Raw genomic sequence first — 25,301 nt, forward strand, 5'->3', positions numbered from 1 at the left:
GGACCAAATTCTGTGTCCAACATATGCAATTTCCAAGTATTCTGTGAGGTTTATCTGCAAGAAGAACCCACTGTCGATCTCTTTCTAGATCTCTTTCACTTAAACCGCCGAACGGAATTTTCTGATGGACCTAATACTGAACTTGGCGGTGTGTCGATTCAAAAGAGGAAAGAGGTTGATTTTCCTCACGCCGAACTTCACAGCCATCCAAAAGACTGGAACCACACTTGGTTCTACTGTCAAAATACTGCCCCTGCTGAAGAGAATCCTCTACCGGGCTACCGTCCATACCGACTCAGCAATAATCACCCCTTACCTTAGAGATTGCCTGCCAAAGACCGACAAGCTTATGCATCTCAACTCGCCAAACTCTGGGCTCTCCTTGCCAACGGTTTAACTGGTGTTGATCTCGTCCGATGCTGGATTTCATGGTGCATTCTCCCTTTAAGCCGCCATCCCAGATTGATGTTTGAATACACCGGCAACACCAATGATCCTCAACGGTTTAACTCAATAGAAATGACGGACGATGAAGTCAGTGAAAGTGTAAAGAAAATACTCGACGAACCGCTCGCCGTATGTACTCAAATTGGTCTTCGTCCTTTTTACGCCTCCAACAAACCGCCAGGGGTAAATATTTTAACCTTGTACTTTTCCTTATTCTTCTCCGCTTTGACACTGCTATAATAATACTTTTGTGCAATCCCATAGGCCAGTAGCTCTTTTTGGAAAAAGAAAACTCAAGACAAAGTAGCTAAGGCTCCTCGTGGTAAGACCAAGGTCATCAAGAAAGCTGCCAAAAAGAAAACCGCTGAGTCTTCAGAGCCACCAGAAGATGTTGATGACTCGGCTGAAGAGGTAAAGTTTGACTCCCTTGACTTCTATCCATATATTTTACTGATAATGATTACTCATAGGATGATGCGGAGGCCAGCCATGCAGATCATATTGAGGTAATTTGTCTTTCTTCTGACTCAGAACTTGTGCCGGTTCAACGATTTCGCCGTGCAGTTCGGAAAGTGAAATGCTCTCACCCTGTTGCTCATTTGGATCAAAAACTTTATTTGAAGACACAGCAAACCAAAGGGCGTCGCACAACCCGGCACAGTGGTCAACAGGTCACTTCTTCCGGTTTACCTCACACCCCAAACCGGAAACGTTGTCCAGAGGTTGCTTGTTCTCCTGAAAAACGTTATCTTTTGAAAGGTTTCTTCCGATGCCCTCTCAATTCATCTCATTCAAATTATCGGGCATCTTCTAATTCGTCTGGCGATTCATCAACCACTCAGCTGCCTCCACTGAAAACCGTCCCTGGGTAAGTGTGTAGCCTTCCCTTCTCTTTCATAACTCAGTTGACCATGCTAATCTTTGTTTTAATATTAGTGCTCAAGCTCGTTTGAGTAAGAAGGCCAAGACCAGCGCCCCTACCGGTGAAGTTGAACCGGAGAAAACTCCTGAGGATCTTGATAAAAATCTTGATAATCTCATGGATGATTTTGCCCTGCTAGAGCCAACTATCAATGCTAATCCGCCAGAAGCTGATCCGGCCATACATGAGGATACCTCAAGTCCACATGTTATGCCTGCAAGTCCGTCTGCTGATCCGCTGAAGTCAAGTGCTAATCCGCCAAGCCCAGCCAAAGACGATGACGTTATTGTTACTGGCACAGCTTATACCGCTCCGGGTGATCCAGTTGTCTTGGCAAAACATACCGCCAAGGATGAGTTTATTTCAATGGGCAAGAGGAAGATGGAAACTGATATGTCAAAATATGCTAATCTTTCTGCCCAGGATCTTCATTCCGGTTTCTTGAACCGGCTTTATACAAGTCGAGATAATGAGGCTGACTTGGTAAATCTGATGAAGGAACGTTATGAGGTAAACATTTTCCTCCTTATCTTTGTATTTTCACTGCCTTGTATCATGTAGCCCCCAAGGGTCGGTTTAATTTGTAAAAACAAACCGGGACTTTGAATTTCCAAATTGCACATTGTTGACTTTTAAGTTTTTTGAACAAACACACATTAGCCCCCAAGTGCCAGGATTGAAACTTGTATGAATCCTTGGGACTTTGAAGAAGCAGTAAGAAAGAATTAATCTGCATTAGCCCCCAAGTGCCAGGATTGAAACTTGTATGAATCCTTGGGACTTTGAATAAGCAGTAAGAAAGAATTAATCCACATTAGCCCCCAAGTGCCAAGTGTAGAACCAGTTGTATGCTTGGGACTTTTGATAAAATATTGAAATGCTCCTCTTGTTTTTGGCAGGCTGACATAAACAATCAACGGACGCAGATTGTTGATCTTCAAGAAAGTATCAAATCTCACCAAGAAGAATCCTCCAAAGCCAAAGATGAGCTTCGAGCCGCTTTAACTTCCATAGAACGACTAAAAGAAGAATTCAAGACGGAACGTGCCAACTGGGACACTGAAAAGGGGACATTGTTGAAACGGGCTGAAGACGCCGAATCTGCACATAAACCGGTGGCAGAAGAGCTTTCTGGATTAAAGCGTCAAGTGAACGCTATGACCTCCGCAGTATTTGGTAAGTACTCCTAGCAAAGTATTTGAAATACCCATCTTGTAAGGTGCCGGTTGAAATATGAAATTCTTAAACCGTTGCAGGGAGCCGCATTACTCATCTGGGCTCAGATGTACGGATGAAGCTGAAAGCATCATATACTCTTCTGGAACAACTTTACACCGGTGCTCAACGGGCTATCTGTGCAGCCTCCTATGACAATCTGGCCCCAACACTGATCAAGGATACTCTAACAAGGCTATCCATGGTACCAGCACAGCTAGAAGAGGTGAAGTGATCTGCTGCCAGGGCCGGTGCTTTGTTGGCACTTACCCGAGCCAAAGCATGGATAGCTGACTTGGATCCGGTTGACCTTGCCAAAGGCTTTCCAAGCACACAAGAAAACGGGGCAGATTTTGATGATGCAGCCCTTAAAAGAGTGACAAGGGAGATGCGTCCTCTGGCGAGTCAGCTGGCAGAGGATGCTAACTTGACGGTTCACCGGTCTTATTATGGTGCCAACAACAAACGGGTTAACCCTGTCATTCCGGAGGCGCAAAATCTTATTCCAGGAATCTGTAAGCACACTTATGCCCCTGACATTGATCCGTCAGAACTTATCAGTGAAGAAGCTATCTTTCAGGCCTTAACCCGGATTGACTGGACCACCACAAACTTCCAGCCACTAGGTGGGGAAGAGGAAGCTGAACCGACGCCAAATGACCCATCAACTTCGTAGCAACATGGTAATGAGACTTGATCCGGCAATTAGAGTGATGCTCCAGAAACCTTGTTCTGCTGGAAACACCATATTTTGGGCCTTCAAGCGCCTTGTAATAAGCTAGTGGAAATACTTTGATCCGTTGCCCTCGTGCAGCGGGATACACTTTTCGTTGATTTGTCACGAGAATTTCAGTACTGGCTTATGTATTTTTACAATATTATGCAATCCATGTGTCTGCATACGGAAAATCTATCCAGGCGGTTTAGCACCAGACGGGTCAAAATATCCCACTTGGTAAGCAACTATGGTTGCAGCAATAATAAATCATACATGTGATATAAAACATTGCTGTCGGTTTACCAATTGTGATTTGAAGAAGGGTGAAAACCCAAACTCCACCGTACCATGTTGGTATATATATGATATAGAACCGGGTTGTGACGAACACCGGCCGATTGCTGGAGACAAAGCGTCAAAGACAGACCGGTTTTGAAGGATGCCGGATTACCTTTAATTGTATACTTGAATAGAAGATCCGTAAGCCGTGCCAGGTTTAAAAACTCCGGTTTAACGTAGACTTCACGAAAAATAAAAACTTGGCAGAAAAAAGCAAACAAAAAACTGTAGTCGAGGCTTTTCGAGGGCTGCCAGGCCCAAATCGAGGCTTTTCATGGGCTGCCAGGCCACTGAGTTAAACCATTTTTGCAAAGCCTTTTAAGATGGCCCTCCAACTAACCAATCATCGTTTTAACTTTGACAAGTTCAGGGTCTCAATGAGAGTAACTGTCAAATGTTCGAAGGGTCGTGCCAGGATTACCTGGATAGGAGTGGCTTACTTGATGAAGGCAGGTTAACCCGGGGTTTTAGGTGAATACACCAGGCTTTCAAGCCATGGGTCGATACCCAGCTACAAGGGTCCTTTCAAACTCTTTGGTATTTGACGCAAAGAGCCCCCAAGTAACTTTGTGAGCTGTGCTCAATGGGTGCCTATGTTTGAGTTGTGCGTAGCAACAAGACTCTCTTTGGCCCCTTGGGTGTGAAGCTCCCAAGCTTTGTTGTGGCGTGATAGCCGCATCAAGAGGGTAGTAACGCTATGTTCTCTTTGGTGAATACACCTATGTTTGAATAGGAAGCCCCCAAGTTAACAGATATTTGAAGGAAGAAAATGGCAAAGGCCCTGCTTGATAGCAAGGATGCCGGTTTATTATATTGATCATAATATATACATTGTTGAAATATGTACATACGAAAAGCCTGTGACTTTAAGTGTAATAAGGCCGTAGGAGAGCTATGTTCCGTGGCTGCCCGGGTCTCCTCCTCAGAGCTATGTGAGTCTTCTCGAACGTTAATGAGGTAGTATGATCCGTTGTGCAGATTTTTGCTGACCACAAAAGGCCCTTCCCAAGGTGGGGATAACTTGTGCATATCAGTCTGGTCTTGAATGAGCCGAAGTACCAAATCACCTTCTTGAAAGGTTCTTGTCTTAACCCGATGGCTGTGATAACGCCGTAGGTCTTGTTGATAAATCACCGACTGAGCCAAAGCCATGTCTCGCTTCTCATCTAATAGGTCTAGCGCCTCTTGGCGTGCTTGCTCGTTGTCCGCTTCAACATAATTCGTGACCCGGGGCGAGTCGTGACGAATATCACTTGGAAGGACAGCCTCAGCCCCATAGACCAGAAAAAGGGCGTATATCCCGTAGATCGGTTTGGGGTGGTATTTATGCTCCATAACACAGATGGTAATTCCTCCACCCAACAACCCGGCGTCCGCTTCAAAGGGACCATGAGCCGAGGCTTGATGCCCTTCAGGATTTCTTGATTCGCCCTCTCAGCTTGACCATTAGACCGGGGTGAGCCACGGACGCTACATCAAGTCGGATGTGCTCTCGTTGGCAGAACTCCTCCATCTCACCTTTAGAAAGGTTCGTACCATTATTTGTGATGATGCTATGTGGAAAGCCGAAACAGAAAATAATCTTTTTGAGAAATTGAACCGCCGTGGCTGCATCACATTTACTGACGGGCTCCGCTTCAACCCATTTGGTGAACTTGTCAACCGCCACCAACAGGTGGGTCTTCTTGTCCTTAGAATGCTTAAAGGGTCCAACCATATCAAGCCCCCAAGTAGCAAACGGCCAAGTGATGGGAATCATGCATAACTCCTGAGCAGGAACATGAGCACGACGTGAAAATTTCTGACAAGCGTCACACCGCTTTACCAAGTCTTCCGCATCAGAATGAGCTGTCAACCAGTAGAACCCATGTCGGAAATCCTTAGCAACCAAGGACTTTAAGCTGGCATGGTGACCGCAATCCCCTTCATGGATTTCCCGTAGAATCTCTTGTCCTTCTTCAGGAGAAACACAACGTTGGAATACGCCTAAAACGCTAGAACGGTGCAACTCGCCATTGTGAACAACCATAGACTTGGACCGCCAGACTATCTGCCTGGCGAAAAGTTCGTCTTCTGGTAATTCGCCCCGGTTTAGATACGCCAAATATGGAACCGTCCAATCCGGAGTGGCATGTAGAACGGCTACCAACTGGGCCTCCGGATCAGGAACGGCTAAATCCTCTTCTGTAGGCAACTTTACAGACGGGTTATGCAAGATATCTAGAAAGGTATTAGGTGGTACCGGTTTACGCTGAGATCCCAGCCGGCTTAGAGCATCTGCTGCTTCATTCTTGCGCCGGTCGATGTGCTCTACCTGATAACCCTTAAAGTGACCTGCTACAATATCCACCTTGCGCCTATAAGCCGCCATGAGCAGGTCTTTAGAATCCCAAGTACCAGAAACTTGCTGAGCCACCAGATCAGAATCTCCAAAGCATCGAACCCGGCTTAAGTTCATTTCCTTAGCTACAAGAAGACCGTGGAGCAAGGCCTCGTACTCCGCTGCATTGTTAGTACAAGGAAACATTAAGCAGAGAACATAACAAATCTTATCTCCTCGAGGGGAAGTGAGGACAACTCCAGCCCCCGAGCCTTCCAGTTGCCTGGATCCATCAAAGTGAATGGTCTAGTATGTATTGTCCGGTTTGTCTTCTGGTGCCTGTAACTCGGTCCAATCATTGATGAAGTCCACAAGCGCCTGAGATTTGATAGCTGTTCGGGGTGTATACCTCAAACCATGGGGACCAAGCTCAATCGCCTACTTCGCAACCCGGACAGTTGCCTCTCTATTCTGGATTATATCACCCAAGGGAGCAGAACTGACCACTATGATAGGATGACCTTCAAAATATTGCTTGAGTTTCCTACTTGCCATGAAAACTCCATACACTAGCTTCTGCCAATGCGGATATCTTTGCTTTGATTCGATCAGTACCTCACTGATATAATAAACTGGTCATTGAACCGGATATTCTTTTCCGGCCTCCTTACGTTCAACCACAATCGCCACACTGACCGCCCGGGCGTTGGCAGCCACGTACAACAATAGAGGCTCATTATCAACTGGAGCAGCGAGGACAGGTGGTTAAGCTAGCTGCCGCTTCAATTCCTCGAATGCCGCATTGGCGGCGTCAGTCCAGACGAATTTATCTGTTTTCTTCAACATCTGATACAGGGGAATCGCCTTCTCTCCCAAACGGCTGATAAATCGGCTAAGGGCTGCAATCCGACCCGCCAGACGCTGAACATCATTGATACATGCCGGTTTATCCAAGGATGTGATTGCTTTGATCTTTTCCGGATTTGCCTCAATACCTCTGTTAGACACAAGAAAACCCAAGAGTTTGCCTGCCGGAACACCAAAAACACATTTGTCCGGGTTGAGCATCATTTTGTAAACCCGAAGATTGTCAAACGTCTCCTTGAGATCATTTATCAGGGTTTCCTGCTTCCTGGATTTCACCACAATGTCATCCACATAGGCATGAACATTACGCCTGATCTGCTTGTGAAGACAATTTTGCACACAACGCTGGTAGGTTGCTTGGGCACTCTTGAGCCCAAAGGGCATAGAAACATAGCAGAAGGCTCCAAAGGGAGTGATGAAGGCCGTCTTCTCCTGGTCCTTAACTGCCATCTTAATCTGATGATAACCTGAATAAGCATCCAGGAAACTCAGGCGCTCACAACCCGCCGTTGCATCAATAATCTGATCAATATGCGGGAGAGCGGAAGGATCTGCCGGGCAAGCTTTATTCAAATCAGTGTAGTCCACACACATACGCCAAGTGCCATTTTTCTTAAGAACAAGCACCGGATTAGCCAACCATTCGGGATGAAACACTTCAACAATAAACCCAGCTACCAGCAGCCGGGCTACCTCTTCGCCGATGGCCTTGCGTCTTTCTTCATTAAAGCGGCGAAGGTACTGTTTGACCGGTTTAAACTTAGGATCAATATTTAGTGTGTGCTCAATGAGTTTCCTTGGTACACCTGGCATGTCAGAAGGTTTCCATGCAAAAATGTCCCGGTTCTCACGGATGAAATCGATGAGCGCGCTTTCCTATTTCGGATCCAGATTTGTACTGATACTAAACTGCTTGGATGAATCACCAGGGACGAAGTCAACGAGTTTAGTCTCATTAGCCGGTTTGAACGTCAGGGCCGGGTCATGCTCCGTTGTAGGCTTCTTCAGAGGGGTCATGTCCGCTGGATCAACATTGTCTTTATAGAATTTCAGCTCCTCTGTTGCACAAACCGATTCAGCATAGGCCGCTTCACCTTCCTCACAATCCAAGGCAATCTTTTGACTCCCATGTACCGTGATTGTCCCCTTATAACCCGGCATTTTGAGCTGTAGATAAACATAACAGGGCCTCGCCATGAACTTCGCGTAAGCCGGCCGTCCAAATAGTGCGTGATATGGACTCTGGATTTTCACCACCTCAAAGGTCAACGTCTCAGACCTGGAATCAAGCTCATCTCCAAACACAACTTCCAAAGCAATCTTCCCCATAGGGTATGCCAATTTACCTGGTACTACACCATGAAAAACAGTGTTTGACGGTTTAAGATTCTTATCTGTCAACCCCATGCGACGGAAAGTCTCATAATACAGGATGTTGATGCTGCTCCCTCCATCCATCAGAACCTTGGTAAACTTATAGCCCCCTACCTAAGGGGCTACCACCAAAGCTAGTTGACCCAGATTGTCAACCCGGGGTGGGTGATCCTCTCTGCTCCACACAATAGGCTGCTCCGACCATTGTAGATAATGCGGTACAGCCGGTTCAACAGTATTGACTGCCCTCTTGTGAAGTTTCTGATCCCGCTTGCACAAGCTGGTAGTGAACACATGATACTGTCCGCTGTTCAACTGCTTGGGGTGACTCTGGTAACCTGACTATTGCTGATTCCCTTGGTTATTCTGCTGGTTATTACCATGGTTGTTCTGATGGCCCTGGTTGTTCTGAAATCCAGAGCTTGAACCGCCGCCCCCATGGAAACCTGGGCCTGAACCGTCGGGTGGATCCTGATCATACTTGTATAAATCAGAATTTTTGAACTCCCTCATTATGTGACAATCTTTCCAAAGATGTGTGGCAGGGGCCTCCTTGGTTCCATGCTTCGGGCAGGGCTGGTTTAACAAATGCTCCAGATTCATGCAGCGCTGGGGCGGTTTACCTTTGCGACGCTGCATATTTGTGTTAGCCACCAAATCTGAATTATCCGCTTTACGCTTACTGTTATTCCCATGGCCCCCTTGGTTGTGGTGCTGCCCTTTCGCACCGCCGTTCTTCTTTCCCTTCTCCGGTTTGTCCTCCTCTGAATCCGGATCCTTGGTATTATCTGAATCGGCATACTTAACTAAAGCGGCCATGAGTGTTGACATGTCGCTGCAATGACGTTTGAGCCTTCCCAACTTCTATTTTAACGGCTTGAAACGGCAATTGCCCTCCAACGTTAATACTGCGGTATCTGCATTAATATGATCTGACGAATGCAAAATCGTCGAGACTTGTTTAACCCAATGGGTCATGGACTCCCCTTCCTCTTGGACACAAGCGGCCAGATCTACAATTGACATCGGCTGCTTGCACGTATCCTTGAAGTTCTGGATAAACCGGCGCTTTAATTCGGCCCATGTGTCGATAGAGTTGGTTGGCAAGCTCTTCAACCAAGTACGAGCTGTTCCTTCCAGCATCATGGTGAAATACTTAGCACAAACCGCCTCATCCACATCTAACATCTCCATTGCCATCTCATAGCTCTCCACCCACGCCTCTGGCTGCAAATCGGCGGTGTAATTTGGTACCTTATGAGGTCCCTTGAAATCCTTGGGCAATCGCACATTACGTAATGCGGGAGTTAAACATGGAACCCCTAGGGAACTGAACATTACCCCTGGCTCCACGGAGGCAGTGGGGTGAACCGGAGTATGATGTCGTGCTTCGTGTCGAGCTGTTAACTCGGCCCCCCATCGTGCGCGGCCGTGGTCCACAACATCTTGCGCATTAGCACCTCCCCCGGCCGGGTTGTTCCCCCATGGCGAATTTCGGTGGCGTGCGCTACTAGATACGGCCAGTTCGTCCTCCACGTGTTTTCTATAACTCCGGCTTGGACAGGGAGTGGAATGAATCCTCTCACGGTTGTGTGAATACGCTTGCTGTTGATTCAGTGCTGTCTGAAGGAGATCACTGGCCCGACGCGCTTCCACTACCACTGGTGATTCGCCGTCGGTTGGGAGAGCCGCCAGGCGTGAAGCGGCAGCCACAATATTATCCAACAGGTTGGAATAATGCCCGGGCGGCGTTGATGATACAACGTTGTTCTGGCAAGGCAAGTTTGTTGTGCGTGGCTGAACCTGCGCTCCTGCTTCCGGTGCCCCCGCCCGGTTTGGCGCGGGTTGATTACCATCTCCTGCACCTGGCGTGTTGAAGAGATTTTGAGGCTCATAAATCGACGGGAGACGTGATCGGTACCTTCTTCTCATGACCTCTTCTGAAGCATTCTGATCTAGTCTAATCCGGTAAGCCTGTGCTTCCAACTCGGCCCGCTCTGTAGCCATCCTGGCGTTCTCTGCTGCCAGGTCCGCTTTAGCCTAGGCTATCTGATCTTTTACCTTTAGAATCTCTGCATTGTGCTGATCCCTGGCTGTTGTGTCTACCTCCGCGGACATCAGTGTTGCTAGAGCGTCGAACAAATCAGACAAGACTTGGGCCGGAGGCGGCGCCGAGCTTCTTGCACCTGCTGGCGTGGCCGTTGTTGAACCGGAGAGTACTGCTGCGGCGGTAGATGAATGAGGCGCCGGTCGTATGCCGGCCATGAAGACAGCGGCCCGGTTTGGCAGACCGGGGGAATCTGGAATAATGTTGCCCTCGGATCCTCCCTCAATCCGGCCGTCGTACAACTGGTAGAGCGATTCGGTTTCTCCGGAAGACTCGTCATCACTGCGGACTACGTTTTCTCCATCGGAGATCGGTTCCTCCTCGTAACCCGAACCGTGGATGACACCCATGAAAACATGCCTGGCCTCAGGCTGAACCGGTGAAGAACTTGCGTGCCGAGCCGTCTCGATGATGTCGGTGCAGGTGTCCGGCTCGGGGGCCGGTTCGCCGATCTTGCCGATGAAGACGTGAATCCCACCAAAGGGGACCCGGTACCCGTATTCGATTGAATCAGCCTCAGGACCCCATCCTGCGTTGTCGATGTAGAGCTTGCCGCGGCGACTCTTCGTCATCCGGCCCACAGCGTATCCCTTCAGTCCATCGAAATTGCCCTTCAAGAACTCGAAACCATCGTGCGATAGCCCCACGGTGGGCGCCAACTGTCGTGGAGTTGTCACGGCAGATGTCCTCATGGAAGGACTTAGTCGTGGAGCCATCACTACGGGTTAGCTTGAAGGGGTTAAACCGGACAAAGGGACACGAGAGTTTATACTAGTTCGGCCCCTTCGATGAAGGTAAAGGCCTACGTCTAGTTGTGATGGGTATTGCTGGGGTTTCGAAGACCAGGGAGCGAATCCGCTTTGTCTGGCTTCGAGTTATTGTTTCCTGTCCCTGAACCACCGCCGGGTCACCCCTTTATATATTCAGGAGGATCCCGGCCGGTCTACGGAGTCCCGAGGCTGGCTCATACAAGTGTCCGCCTCGGTCTCTTCTTTCTAATCTTACAATGCAAGTTTATACAATCATGGCGGTTTACTATCATGGGCCCTAAACCGCCTGTGGGCTCTGGGCCTCTAAGCTTCATCCATAAAGTGCCATCTTCTGGGTTTCCTTGGGCTTCAGTATAACTGAAGGTGAACCGACCCCTCTTGGGCGGTTTACCCTCAGTGGTTATATCTTCAACACCCTTCTTCATGGTGTACGGCGCAGAGGCTGTGTTGCCCTGCGACATTATTCATGACTCACTCGAGTGCGCATGTATGAAGAGAGAGAGGCGGAGCTTGATCGGCAGGATGGCTTAGATGCCCTGGAGGAGGAGCGCGACATCGCAAAAGTCCGTTCCACATTTTATCAACAGCAGGCTCGCAGATATCAAAGCAAAGAAGTGTGGGCCAAGACTTATAACATTGGCGAACTTGTTCTACGCTTACCAGAGAAGAAAAAGGACAAACTCAAGCCCAAGTGGGAGGGTCCCTTCATCATAGATGAAGTTCTCCTAGAGGAGCATACCTCCTGCGTGATGCATCGGACAACCGCTTAGAGCCAAACCTGTGGAATGCCGCAAGACTCCGAAGATTCTACGCCTAGAGCCGGACTCTTTGTTCGTCTTCTTCCCCCTTTGTTTCCATTATTTTCTTTTCCTCTCTTTAACTTTTCATTTAGCTCTTTAGCTCTTGCGCGGGAAAACCGCACACCTATGATGTGCACATCCTTAAATGTATACACTCATAATACCTAGGGGCTTCTTTTACAGAAGCTTATTATTATTTTCCGAGCATCAAGCTCAACACATATGTGTCCTCTTCCGCATATGTACCTTTTCTTCGCCATTATATGCATCGTTATGACTTAAGTTTTGGCCAAGCTGGGTTGCATGGCTCCTGTGCTTATGCCCTACGTTCCCGTTTGTTCGGCTAGGGCATAAAGGGAGCACCTCTGCGATTGTTACTGCCGGGTCATCCAGACGTGTACCTCAGACTGGGTGAAGCCGAAAGCTAGCATTCTTAAGGGAATATTCGGTCGGCGGACTAAAGACGTGTTACACTCATTACACTATGAACCCCCAGATGTCACTCACACTACGATTTTTTCAATCACAGTTCAGACATGCATACTAACGCATATTCGCCCAGGGAAAGGAACCCTTAACGGAACTATTCTCCCTGGAAGATGTTTCTTACAATTACAATGTAATATAACATAGCTAGCTGGATACAGCTTGTCTGTTCAAGCAACTATGACCCCTATGCCTGGTTTCCACACATTCCCCGGTTTATATTACTGAGCGGGTATTTGGAAACACTCCGAGCCTTCGGGTCCAAAGGTCGAAGCGAAAAGGTCTGCCATGACAATCGTTTTACAATCCGGCTAGGGACAAATTTGTCAATTGAAGTACATAGTCATTTGGACTCAAAAACTTCTTCCTCTATGTCGTCTAACAGGCTGTCTAGCTTACAATCCTGTTGCGAATATTTGGCGGCTACCTTTACTTGGTCGTATACCAAACTAATTGGAATTTCTTTTCCATATGACCCCTTAGGTCTGACCCGGCCATATGATTCGGATTGAGATTGGTGTACCATGTTTTTACCATGGCCCAGGCCTCTCGTGCACCTTTTCGTCAGGCCGATATCTTCCATAATCAGAAGCGCCGCCGAGCTCCCTGGAATAGCTTCACAAGCTCCTCCATACTCCCTGGAGGAGAGGCGGACGGCCATAAAGCTTTGGCAGTGCTCCGCATTGATTGAGGAGCTCGCTCGTGCAATTGGGACAGCTCTTGCAGAAGGTCGCCTTGAGAGCCAGACATTTCCTCTTCGGGACGGCCTGTCAACATACCTGCAGACATAAATCTGTCAGATCATTTCTTCACCGAATTACATAAAGGTAAAGTCAAACACATACTGAATATGCCGCCTTGTAGCCTCCTATTCTCTTTGACGGCGTCAGCTAGCTAGGCTCGCACATCTTTTAGTTCTTCGCCTAGCAGGGTATTGGAATCCTGCAGCTTGTTCTTTTCATCCCTGACCCGCGTCAGCACACGTTCGCCTGCTGCATGTTGCCTTTTGGCCTCCTGTTCACCAGCCTGGGCGATTTTCAGCTTTTCCCTCAGTTGATCTACTGATCCTTTCAGCGGAAACACAATAGTATTAACATTGCTGGTATATGATTATACTTTTTCTGATGCGGGGAAACATTACTAGGCGATGCCCCCTTGGATTTCTCCAATTCAGCAATAGCCGTAGCTAGCTGGGTCTGACACTTTTCCAGCTCTTGAGAAGCAGGCTATTCTTCTCCGTGAGTACCTGATTATACAATGATCCTTAAATCAGTTGTATCAACTGCTTCAAGTCTCGGGGGCTACTGGTATATGATTATCAAATCTACACTTACCCGCATATCTTTTAAATGTTGGCTCGTGGCTCTGGCAAGTCCATCCCGAGCAGCTCGGATGTATGCATCGGCCGAGCTGAAGGCATTGAATGCCTCTTTTGAAAAGTCGGGGTCGCGGAAAGTGGCCCTCCGGCGCCATGATTCATGGCGCTCTCCACTTAAGAGTTTGTGACGGACATATCATCTGAATCCTCCGCGGAAGGACAGTCTGGCGCCACTCCCGTGTCAGCCCCAGTCCTTAGGGCAGGGTCTGGAATCTAACTAGTGGAGGCATGGCCGGCAGGATCCCCGGACATAGTCCAGCAAACGCTTTTCCTGATAAGACACAACGGATAATGACATAGTTTAATATGACTGCTAGGAGGCATGATTAAAAAATCATACCTCTTTGATGAAGGTTCTGCCATATTGTCGTTCGCCTTTCTCTTTGAAGATTTGCTCGGCGCGGGCACCGCTCTCCTAGGAGATGCATCTGGTGCATGTTGTGGCGTCGAGCGCCTCCCCTTTGGAGCACGAAATAGTGCGGTGGGTGAGGCGTAATAAGGAAGCTCTTTCGAAGAAGGTGTCTCTTGATTACTTACATGTGAGGTAGGAAGGAGGCCGGGATAGTCGGCCACGATTGGCACTACTGTGCCATCATAGCTCGCCTGGTAGAATACTCCCTCCTCGAGCTCCACAAATATGTCCGGATCCTCTTCGAATCCGGGGTCAAGGTCCCGGTTGTGATCCTCTGGCTGTGGGGCGGGGTTATGGATCCCCTCGGTAACCTTCCGCCATTCCTGTTACAAATAGATGGGTTAATGTCCACTAAAAGTGATTCAGGGAGAGGATTGAGTAAAGTGGTGGGAATAGAGCTCACCCAGCTCGGAGGATTGTACATGGAAAATCCATCTCGACATTTAAGACGAGTAAACTCCTCTTTCTCCCCTTTGTAAAGTTCGGCCAATATTTTGACCAAAGCGTCGGGGGTGTCCAGACCCTTCCGGCCGCAGAATGAGGCGTCATCCTCCCCATTATAGTGTGATATGTACATTTTGCATCATGCTTTTATATCGATATTTATTGCATTATGGGATGTTATTACACATTATGTCACAATATTTATGCCTATTCTCTCTTATTTTACAAGGTTAACATGAAGAGGGAGAATGCCGGCAGCTGGGATTCTGGGCTGGAAAAGGAGAAAATATTAGAGACCTATTCTGTACAGCTCCAAAAGACCTGAAACTTCACGGAAGCTATTTCCAGAATATATAAAAAATACTAAGCGCAAGAAGTTCCAGAGGGGGCCACACCCTGGCCACGAGGGTGGTGGCACGCCCTACCCCCCTGGGCGCGCCCCCTGCCTCGTGGGCCCCCTGGTGGTCCTCCGATGCCCATCTTCTACTATATGGAGTTTTTCGTCGAGTAAAAAATCATAAGCAAGCTTTCAGGACGAGACTCCGCCGCCACGAGGCGGAACCTTGGCGGAACCAATCAAGGGCTCTGGCGGAGCTGTTCTGCCGGGGAAACTTCCCTTCGGGAGGGGGAAATCATCACCGTCGTCATCACCAACGATCCTCTCATCAGGAGGGGGTCAATCTCCATCATCATCTTCACCAGCACCATCTCATCTCAAACCCTAGTTCATCTCTTGTATCCAATCTTTGTATCCAAACCTCAGATTGGTACCTGTGGGTTGCTAGTAGTGTTGATTACTCCTTGTGGTTGATGCTAGTTGGTTTACTTGGTGGAAGATCATATGTTCAGATCCATTATGCATATTAATACCCCTCTGATTATGAACATGAATATGCTTTGTGAGTAGTTACGTTTGTTCCTGAGGACATGGGAGAAGTCTTGCTATTAGTAGTCATGTGAATTTGGTATTCGTTCGATATTTTGATGAGATGTATGTTGGCATCCCTCTAGTGGTGTCATGTGAACGTCGACTACATGACACTTCACCATTGTTTGGGCCTAGAGAGAGGCATTGGGAAGTAATAAATAGATGATGGGTTGCTAGAGTGACAGAAGCTTAAACCCTAGTTTATGCGTTGCTTCGTAAGGGGCTGATTTGGATCCATATGTTTCATGCTATGGTTAGGTTTACCTTAATACTTCTTTTGTAGTTGCGGATGCTTGCAATAGGGGTTAATCATAAGTGGAATGCTTGTCCAAGTAAGGACAGCACACAAGCACCGGTCCACCCACATATCAAATTATCAAAGTACTGAATGTGAATCATATGATCGTGATGAAAACTAGCTTGACGATAATTCCCATGTGTCCTCGGGAGTGCTTTCCTTCATATAAGAGTTTGTCCAGGCTTGTCCTTTGCTACAAAAAGGATTGGGCCATCTTGCTGCACTTTATTTACTTTTATTACTTGCTACTCATTACCAATTATCTTATCACAAAACTATCTGTTACCGATAATTTCAGTGCTTGCAGAGAATACCTTGCTGAAAACCGCGTATCATTTCCTTCTACTCCTCGTTGGGATCGACACTCTTACTTATCGAAAGGACTATGATAGATCCCCTATACTTGTGGGTCATCAAGACTCTCTTCTGGCACCGTTTCCGGGGAGTGAAGCGCCTTTGGTAGGTGGAATTTGGTAAGGAAAAATTTATATAGTGTGCTGAAATTTACTTTCACTTGTTACTATGGAAAATAATCCTTTGAGGGGCTTGTTCGGGATATCTTCACCCCGACCGGTAAAGAAAATAGTTGCTCCTCAACCCACTGAACCTACTGAAAATGTTTACTTTGAAATTCCTTCGGGTATGATAGAGAAACTGCTAGCTAATCCTTTTGCAGGAGATGGAACATTGCATCCCGACTTACACTTAATCTATGTGGATGAATTTGTGGATTATTTAAGCTTGCAGGTATGCCCGATGATGTTATCAAGAAGAAGGTCTTCCCTTTATCTTTGAAGGGGGATGCATTGACATGGTATAGGCTATGTGATGATATGTGATCATGGGACTACAAATGGTTGAAATTAGAATTCCATCAGAGGTTTTATCATATGCATCTCGTTCATCGTGATCGTAATTATATATATAATTTTTGGCCTCGCGAAGGAGAAAGCATCGCTCAAGCTAGGGGGAGGCTTAAGTCAATGTTATATTCATGCCCCAATCATGAGCTCTCAAGAGAAATGATTATTCAAACAAATTATGCTCGGCTTTCTGACAACAATCGCTCCATGCTCGATACTTCTTGTACTGGTTCCTTTATGATGAAGACTATTGAATTCAAATGGAATTTATTGGAGAGAATTAAACGCAACTCTAAAGATTGGGATCTCGATGTAGGTAAGGAGTCAGGTATAACACCTAAGTTTGATTGTGTCAAATCTTTTATGGATACCGATGTTTTCCGTAAATTTAGCACTAAATATGGACTTGACTCTGAGATAGGAGCTTCTTTCTGTGAATCCTTTGCTACTCTGTTGATCTCCCTAAGGAGAAGTGGTTTAAATATAATCCTCCCATTGAAGTAAAAGTAGTTGCACCTATTAATGTTGAAGAAAAGACTATCACTTATAATGATCCTGTTGTACCTATTGCTTATGTTGAGAAACCACCTTTCCCTGTTAGAATAAAGGATCATGCTAAAGTTTCAACTATAGTCAACAAAAGTAATATTAGGACACACAAACCCCCTGAGCAAGTTAAAGTTGAACCTAATATTTCTATGGTCAAAGATCTCTTGGCCGATAATATTGATGGGCATGTTATTTACTTCTGTGATGAGACTGCTAGAATTGCTAAACCTGATACTAGAAATAAACATAGACCTGTTGTAGGCATGCATGTTATTTCTGTTAAAATAGGAGATCATTGCTATCATGGCTTATGTGATATGGGTGCTAGTGCAAGTGCAATACCTCATTCCTTATACAAAGAAATTATGCATGAGATTGCACCAGCTGAGATAGAAGATATCGATGTTACCATTAAGCTTGCTAACAGAGATACTATTTCACCAATTGGGATTCTTAGTGTAACGCCCCGAGACCGATGTGCCAGGTGTCGTTCAGTTATTCGTTGTTGTTGCGTTGTCTTTGCTTGCGTGTTGCATCTTATCATGTCATCATGTGCATTGCATCATCATGTTTTCAAACTCGCATCCGTCCCGGTCTCCTTGTTCCGTCCGTTATCCGTTCTGAGCCCAGCCACACTTGCACGCGCCCGAGGCACGTTCGAAATATTATTTTATTAGTGGCCGGAAAATGTTCTCGGAATGGGATGAGAGTTGACGTGCGGTCTTATTATAGAGTAGATAGACCGCCTGTCAAATTTCATCGCATTCGGAGTTCGTTTGATGCCCCAACGGATAACTATAGCGGCAGTATAGCCGGTCAAACGTCGGACGTTTTCGGTCTCCGGAAACAGTTGCCGGGCTGCACTCCTCTCCTCTCATCTCAGCCCAACCTCTTTTCGCAACCCACTTGCAGCCCACCTAAACCCCCCCTCCGTTCTGGTCCGTCAGATCGCGATCGGAGGCTCCGAAACGCTCCAAAACCCCTCCTAACCCTTCAAACCCTAGCCCCTACCTATAAAAGGAAGCCTCCCTTCCATTTTTGGCAGCAGCCAAACCCCCCTCCTCGAAATCCGTGCGCCGCCAGCCTCCTCCCACCTTGAGGGCCACGCCGCCGCCTCCCACCTCCTCTCCTCAATTTCCGGCGCCAGCCGCCCCTACCTCGCCACTTGGCGCCGCCTGTGCGGCCAGCGCCGCCGCAGCCGCCGCCCTCCACCACCAGGAAGCCGCCACGTCGCCCCTGGCCTCCCCCCACCTCCCGCGGCCCTGCCAGGCCCGAGAGAGGCCCGCGGAGCCCATCTGCCGCGCGCGTCCGGCCTCTCGCAGCCTCCTCGATCCCGACCTGGATCGAGGGAGTCTACCCCGCCGACGACCATCGCCGCCCAGCGCCACCGCCCGCCTTCTCTCGCCGCCTCGCTGCCTCCATCGCCGGCCGCCGGACCTCGTTCAAGCCGCCACCGCCCCGTAGGGCGTCGTTCGTCACATCTGGAGTCTCCCCGAGCGCCGCCGGCCACCCCCGACACCGGATCCGGCTTCCCCAGTTCCCGATCCGTCCATTCCCGTAGATCTCCGCCGTGCCAGCCTGCCGGAGTCCCCGCTACCGCCTCGCTGTTGACCTAGGGTGCCGCCGCCCTGTTCCTGTTCGTGCGCCAGGCGCGAGGACGACGAGCGCCTCCGCCTCCTCCCCGCATGGGCCCAGCTCCAGCCGGCCCGAGTCTAGGCCCAGTGCGCCGCCCCGCGTCGGCCTGCCTCCTCCTCCTTCTACCGGGCCGAAGCCCGTGGTGAGAGAACCCCCACCGCCTGCCCTGATTCAGATTCAGCCCGTCATGTTTTTTTTCAGCGCCTGAGTTTTTCCTATTATCCAGAGATTGCCAGTTTTGCAGATTAGTCCCCCGGGTTCATGCATTTAATAACTCACTAACCGTGCATCGGATTAAGATGAATTATATATGAAACTTGCTCAGAATTTTGTGTAGATTAATAATATCCAACTTTCATCTATGTTTGAAATATTTAAAATGTTGTTTGAATTAATTTGCTCCTATGCCATGCTAAAATGATTTAATTCATAACTAAATAACCGTAGCTCCGTTTTTAATAATCTTTATATGTAAATGGGGTAGAAAAATGCCTAGTTTAACGTGGTGGCATCATCTTGCATGTTTAACAACTCTAAAATATTGTTTAGGGCAGAACAGTACCAAACCTAATCTATGCTCATGAGGAGTTTCCGGAATTGTTGTTCGTTGCTTCCGGCCTCATTTAAATTTGCCTAGATAGGTAGTTTTGTTGTGCTTCCCCTCTTGCCATGTTTAACAACATTTAATATTGTTGAGTACCATAACGAGATCGAACTAAATAACTTGTTGTGGTGTTTCATCAATATGCAACTCGTTGCATATTGAGATCCACTTAATTTGTAGTATTGTTTGTGCACTTTGCCATGCCATGCTTCATTAAACCGGACATGCATCATACTTGATTGTGCATCATGCCATATTTATGTGGTGGTTGTTTACTATGTTGTTTGCTTCTTTCCGGTGTGCTTCTTCGAGTTGTTTCCGACAACGTCGTGTTTGTGAGGACCCGTTCGTCTACGTTCCGTTTGTCTTCTTCATGGACTCGTTCTTCTTCCTTGCGGGATTTCAGGCAAGATGATCATACCCTCGAAATCACTACTATCTTTGCTTTGCTAGATGCTCGCTCTTTTGCTATGCCAATGCTACGATGCCTACCATTTGCTTGTCAGCCTCCCAAATTGCCATGTCAAACCTCTAACCCACCATGTCCTAGCAAACCGTTGATTGGCTATGTTACCGCTTTGCTCAGCCCCTCTTATAGCGTTGCTAGCTGCAGGTGAAGTTTGGAGGCCGTTCCTTGTTGGAATATTTATTTACTTGTTGGATTATCACAATATATCTTATTTAATTAATGCATCTATATACTTGGTAAAGGGTGGAAGGCTCGGCCTTATGCCTGGTGTTTTGTTCCACTCTTGCCGCCCTAGTTTCCGTCATATCGGTGTTATGTTCCCGGATTTTGCGTTCCTTACGCGGTTGGGTTATAATGGGAACCCCTTGACAGTTCGCTTTGAATAAAACTCCTCCGGCAAGGCCCAACCTTGGTTTTACCATTTGCCACCCAGCCTTTTCTTTTCCCTTGGGGGTCGCGCGCCCAAGGGTCATCTTTATTTTAACCCCCCCGGGCCAGTGCTTGTCTAAGTGTTGGTCCAACCCAGAGCACCATGCGGGGCCGTCCCTTGGCAACTTGGGTTACGTTGGCTCCCGTACTCTTAGCTTATCCGGTGTGCCCTGAGAACGAGATATGTGCAGCTCCTATCGGGATGTCGGCGCATCGGGTGGTCTTGCTGGACTTGTTTTACCATTGTCGAGGATGTCTTGGAGTACCGGGATACCGAGTCTGATTGGAATGTCTCGGGAGGAGGTCTATTCCTTCGTTGACCGTGAGAGCTTGTCATGGGCTAAGTTGGGACACCCCTGCAGGGATTTGAACTTTCGAAAGCCGTGCCCGCGGTTATGGGCAGATGGGAATTTGTTAACGTCCAGTTGTAGAAAACATGAACTTGACCTTAATTAAAATGAGTCAACCGCGTGTGTAACCGTGATGGTCCCTTTCCGGCAGAGTCCGGGAAGTGAACACGGTTGTTGGAGTTATGCTTGACGTAGGTAGTCCAGGATCACTTCTTGATCATAGTTTCTCGACCGCGCTTTGCCTTCTCTTCTCGCTCTCTTTTGCGAATATGTTAGCCAATATGCTAGTCGCTTGCTGCAGCTCCACCTCATACCTTTACCTTACCCATGAGCTTAAATAGTCTTGATCGCGAGGGTGCGAGATTGCTGAGTCCTTGTGGCTCACAGATACTTCCAAAACCAGCTTGCAGGTGCCGTTGAACCGTGCAGATGACGCAACCAAGCTCAAGAGGAGCTCGTTGAAGATCTTGTCCTTTGTGTTGTTTCGCTCGAGTTGATCAGTAGTGGAGCCCAGTTGGGGTCGATCGGGGACCTTTGTCGCATTTGGGGTTCTTCTTTTATTTTGGTTCCGTAGTCGGACCATGAGTGTATTTGATTGATGTAATGTTTATTCATGTAATTGTGTGAAGTGGCGATTGTAAGCCAACTATGTACCTCTTTCCCTTATTATTTTACATGGGTTGTGTGAAGATTACCTCACTTGCGACATATGCCTTCAATGCGATTATGCCTCTAAGTCGTGCCTCGACACGTGGGAGATATAGTCGCATCGAGGGTGTTACAAGTTGGTATCAGAGCCTTCCCCGACCTTAGGAGCCCCATTGCTTGATCGTTTTTAGCGGCCGAGTTGTGTCTAGAAAAAAATGTTTTGAGTCATTTAGGAATTATATATCGGAGAGTTTAGGAATTCTTTTTACTTCCCAGTCTCCTCATCGCTCTGGTAAGGCATCCTGACGTAGAGTTTTGACTATTCTCTTCTCAAATCTCACTAAAAAAAATTTAGGATCACGCGGGTATCTTGGAATCGTTCCGATGGTTTTATGATGAGAACATTGTCTTGGTGCCTCCTATCAGGGGTTTAGTGGAAGTGTCCCGGGGAGTTGAGCTCTGAGGTGTTGTCGTCATAATTCTATCGTTGCAGTTCTGGAATACCTGAGTTTAGTACGCCGACATCGAAAATCTCTTTTATGCAGTTCGTTGGTGAGATAACCTCGACGCCACCCAGTACTGGGGCGGGAGTTCGGGAGTATTGCCATAACTTGTATAACGGATGCTTTTCGAAGGTTGAGGTAGACGATTTCCGAAGGTTTCTTGGTTATGTGTTGAAGGATGGATACAGGTGGATGTAGGATTTGCTAGAATTGGGTGAGATATTATGCTTCCCCTGTATCCCAACACCTGATTGCATAACCGGAAAATTTCGGGAGTTTCATAAGTGGGAATTCAAGTAGCTCTTAGGATATCTTTCCGACAGATGTATGATATGAAATTGGGGTTCGACGTCTAGTGGTCCGCCTATTCACGGTCGGTTTTACAGTGGTCTCGTTGTGTCTTAAAGAGTCCTTAGCTATGCCGACTCAGGGACGCTTCGTATGTCATGTGCACTGCCTTGTACATGATGGTGCTGTACGATCGAGCCCGTGTAGGCCCCACCACGAAAACTTCGGGCGAAATTTCTATCATATGTTTGTTCTGGCTTATTCCGCAAGCCAACCCTTTGTTTTTGTTTTGAGTTGTGGTATTCGAGTTGCTTCAATGTCAAGTGTTGATTCCATACCTTTTTTGAAACGGTGTTCTCATACTTCGATGTGAATACTAATCCTTCTTGATCATCGAGATTGTGCTGTCAATCCTTTTTAACCGGTGTGCTTCTCTTCAAGTGGATCCGATCATCTCAACATCAGCAAGATCAATTATCATTTTTTCTCAACGGTGTCTGTTTCATCCGTCTTCAAGTTGCCTTTGTTTTACCCGCCCTCCCTCCCTTGTTTTTCTTTAAGGACTCAAATTTCTTAAATCAAGTATCCTTTTATTCTTGTGAAGTCTCTCCATTCTCTTGTATCAATATTCGTATCCGGTGTTTCTCATGAAGATACTAACGGAGCTTCTAGCTCATCATTCTTTGTTTCTTTATCTTTTCCGGTGGTTTCAATTCAAACTTTGGTATTGAGCATTGTCTTTTCTTTTTGTCCAATGCTTTTCTTACGCCTGTGCACCTCTTAATCATCCACTCCTCCCGATTCATTTTTTCCGGAGTGCTCAAGATATCTCGAAGATTCGTGCTTCCACTCTGCGTTCGTTCAAGATCTTTCGAGGTGGTTATCTCATTCAAGCCATTTATTTCAACCGGTGCAATCTATCTTTTAAATCGTTCTACGGTGTATCTTTTCAGTGGGCCCTAACCCACAGGTTTTTTCCCAGGGTCTTACCTGACTCTTCTTATTTTCCCGGAGCTATCATAAATTCATTTCAAATTTCACGTAAGAATGATTCATCATCGGTCTTATGTTTTCTCCAAGATCTTTCAAATTCTTTTCATCGTTGGCTAAATCGCTTCGCTTTTGATTCTTCCGGAGCATCTAAATAATTCATGGTGGTGTTTCTCATCGTCATTCTCAGATTTTGAAGACCGAAGAAGAGTTTTCCCTCCATATCTTATCTATTCTCTCAAAGATTCATGGTGCTATCTTGTTGCCATCCTCTCATAATTGTTTTGATCATGAGAACTCTTTTCATCCATCCGGAGCATTTCATGAGTTGTTTTCTCTTTTCTTTTCCCCGGAGCCCATCATTTCAGAAGAATTAATCATTTCAGCTTTCAGATCTCTTTCTCTAAATCTTACCGGTGCATCATTCAATATTCTCTAATCAGTTCGTGATCCCTTCATTCACTTGTATCTAAAATCTCTTGTGTATCTCCGTTCATTTGCTAATTCCTTTTCGGTGATTTATCCATTTTTCTTCGTTCATTTTCAATTCTTATGGTGGTTCGTTCAAGAGTTTTCTTCCTTCGTGTATCATATCTATGCATTCGTGCTTTCCAAATTGTACCGGTGGATCGTTGAAGACTTTCTCAAGTTTGCGCCATATGTCTAAAACCTTCCAACAAGAATAAGTTGTTTGCAATCCGTTGCTTGTCAGCAATTAAATTGTTGAAGGATACACATAATATAATTCTTATTCTTGTTTCATCGGAGTGACTCATCATACTTATTCTTGGTTTCAATAGCTCATCTTTCTTTTCCAGAGTTCCAACCTCTTTCAATTATATTATCACGGAGACCCACCTAAATCATTGCAAGGATTCACCTTGTGTTTTCAATTTCTCTTTCTTTTCATTCCTTTTGGTTACCGGAGTTCTTCATGAAGGTTCTACATGATGGTTCATCAAGGATTTAATTCTTTCTCCAAGTGTTCATTGAGATTCCTTTCAAAAGGAGTTCAAGCTTTCTTCATCTTGCTATCCGGAGTGCAATTCTTTGTTCCGTGTCATTGGAGGTGGTATTATGTCATTCTTGATAATGGTAATTCATGTTTCATGATTCACACGTTGTTAAGAATGAGGTATTTTAAATCCATCAATCTCTTCTTTGGAGTATCTTGGGTTGTATTTCACCTAAAGCCTTCCCTATGGCTTGTTGCTATCTATGTTGTTTATAAATGACCCAAGTTATTCATCTATCCTCCCGGTGAATTAAGCTTCTCATCTCCTCGTTGTTATCAATCTAATATATCGTTTCTGTTAGTGGCAGAATTTCACCTCATAGTTTTGAGATGTTTTCCATAAGCCCACTACAAATTTATTCTTTTCGTTGTTGGTTTTTTTCCAACAACTCCGTTCGACCCTTCTCCTAAGGATGCCTTCTCAAGCTCTTTTGTGGCAGGAGTTGGCATTTTGTTCTCCATTCCCCTATCTCAATTATCTATCTTCTATTCTTTCGTTCCGGAGGCATTATGTTGTTGTTCTCTTTAACCCATCTTCTTGTGTTGACAAGATCATGTTCTTTTCATGATTGTCTATTTAACCGGAGTGTTGTGTCCCTTTTGCTCAAGCTCTTTCATTTTACCAAGTCCTTCATCTCTTTGTAAACCGGAGTGCTGCCCGAATTTTGGTTTTCCTTGATCCCCTTCCTTAACCGGAGTGTTTTTCTATATATATCTTCCCTTCAACCTCAAGGTTTTTCGCAATGTTCTTTGTCCCTCTTTTCTAACGGAGTCGACCTAGTTGACCTTCGTTGTATTCTTTTCTCGAATTTGTTCAACCTCACAAGGTTCTTTGGTTTCACTCCGTTGTCAAAGGAGCAAATTAGTTTTTACCTCTTCTCTTTCTCTTCCGTTTTCCCTCCGGTGCCATTCTAGATCTCGGGACGAGATCCTCTCGTAGTGGTGGAGTGTTGTAACGCCCCGAGACCGATGTGCCAGGTGTCGTTCAGTTATTCGTTGTTGTTGCGTTGTCTTTGCTTGCGTGTTGCATCTTATCATGTCATCATGTGCATTGCATCATCATGTTTTCAAACTCGCATCCGTCCCGGTCTCCTCGTTCCGTCCGTTATCCGTTCTGAGCCCAGCAACACTTG

At 46.7% G+C, this 25,301-nt stretch overlaps 1 protein-coding gene across 1 annotated transcript; it reads left to right on the forward strand.

The window, feature by feature from the left end:
* Positions 1–465: 465 nt before the first annotated feature.
* On the forward strand, positions 466–2,819 carry LOC147992296 (uncharacterized). The gene is made up of 6 exons (XM_087538995.1): positions 466–630; positions 712–858; positions 918–1,315; positions 1,384–1,879; positions 2,269–2,545; positions 2,626–2,819. The coding sequence occupies exons 1-6, from the start codon at positions 466–468 to the stop codon at positions 2,817–2,819; spliced, it is 1,677 nt and encodes a 558-aa protein (XP_087395121.1).
* The last annotated feature ends 22,482 nt before the right edge of the window (positions 2,820–25,301 follow it).

The sequence above is a fragment of the Triticum urartu genome, chromosome 1A (genome assembly GCF_056163025.1).
Source record: "Triticum urartu cultivar PI428250 chromosome 1A, HENAU_Tu73, whole genome shotgun sequence".
NCBI classification, from domain to species: domain Eukaryota; kingdom Viridiplantae; phylum Streptophyta; class Magnoliopsida; order Poales; family Poaceae; genus Triticum; species Triticum urartu.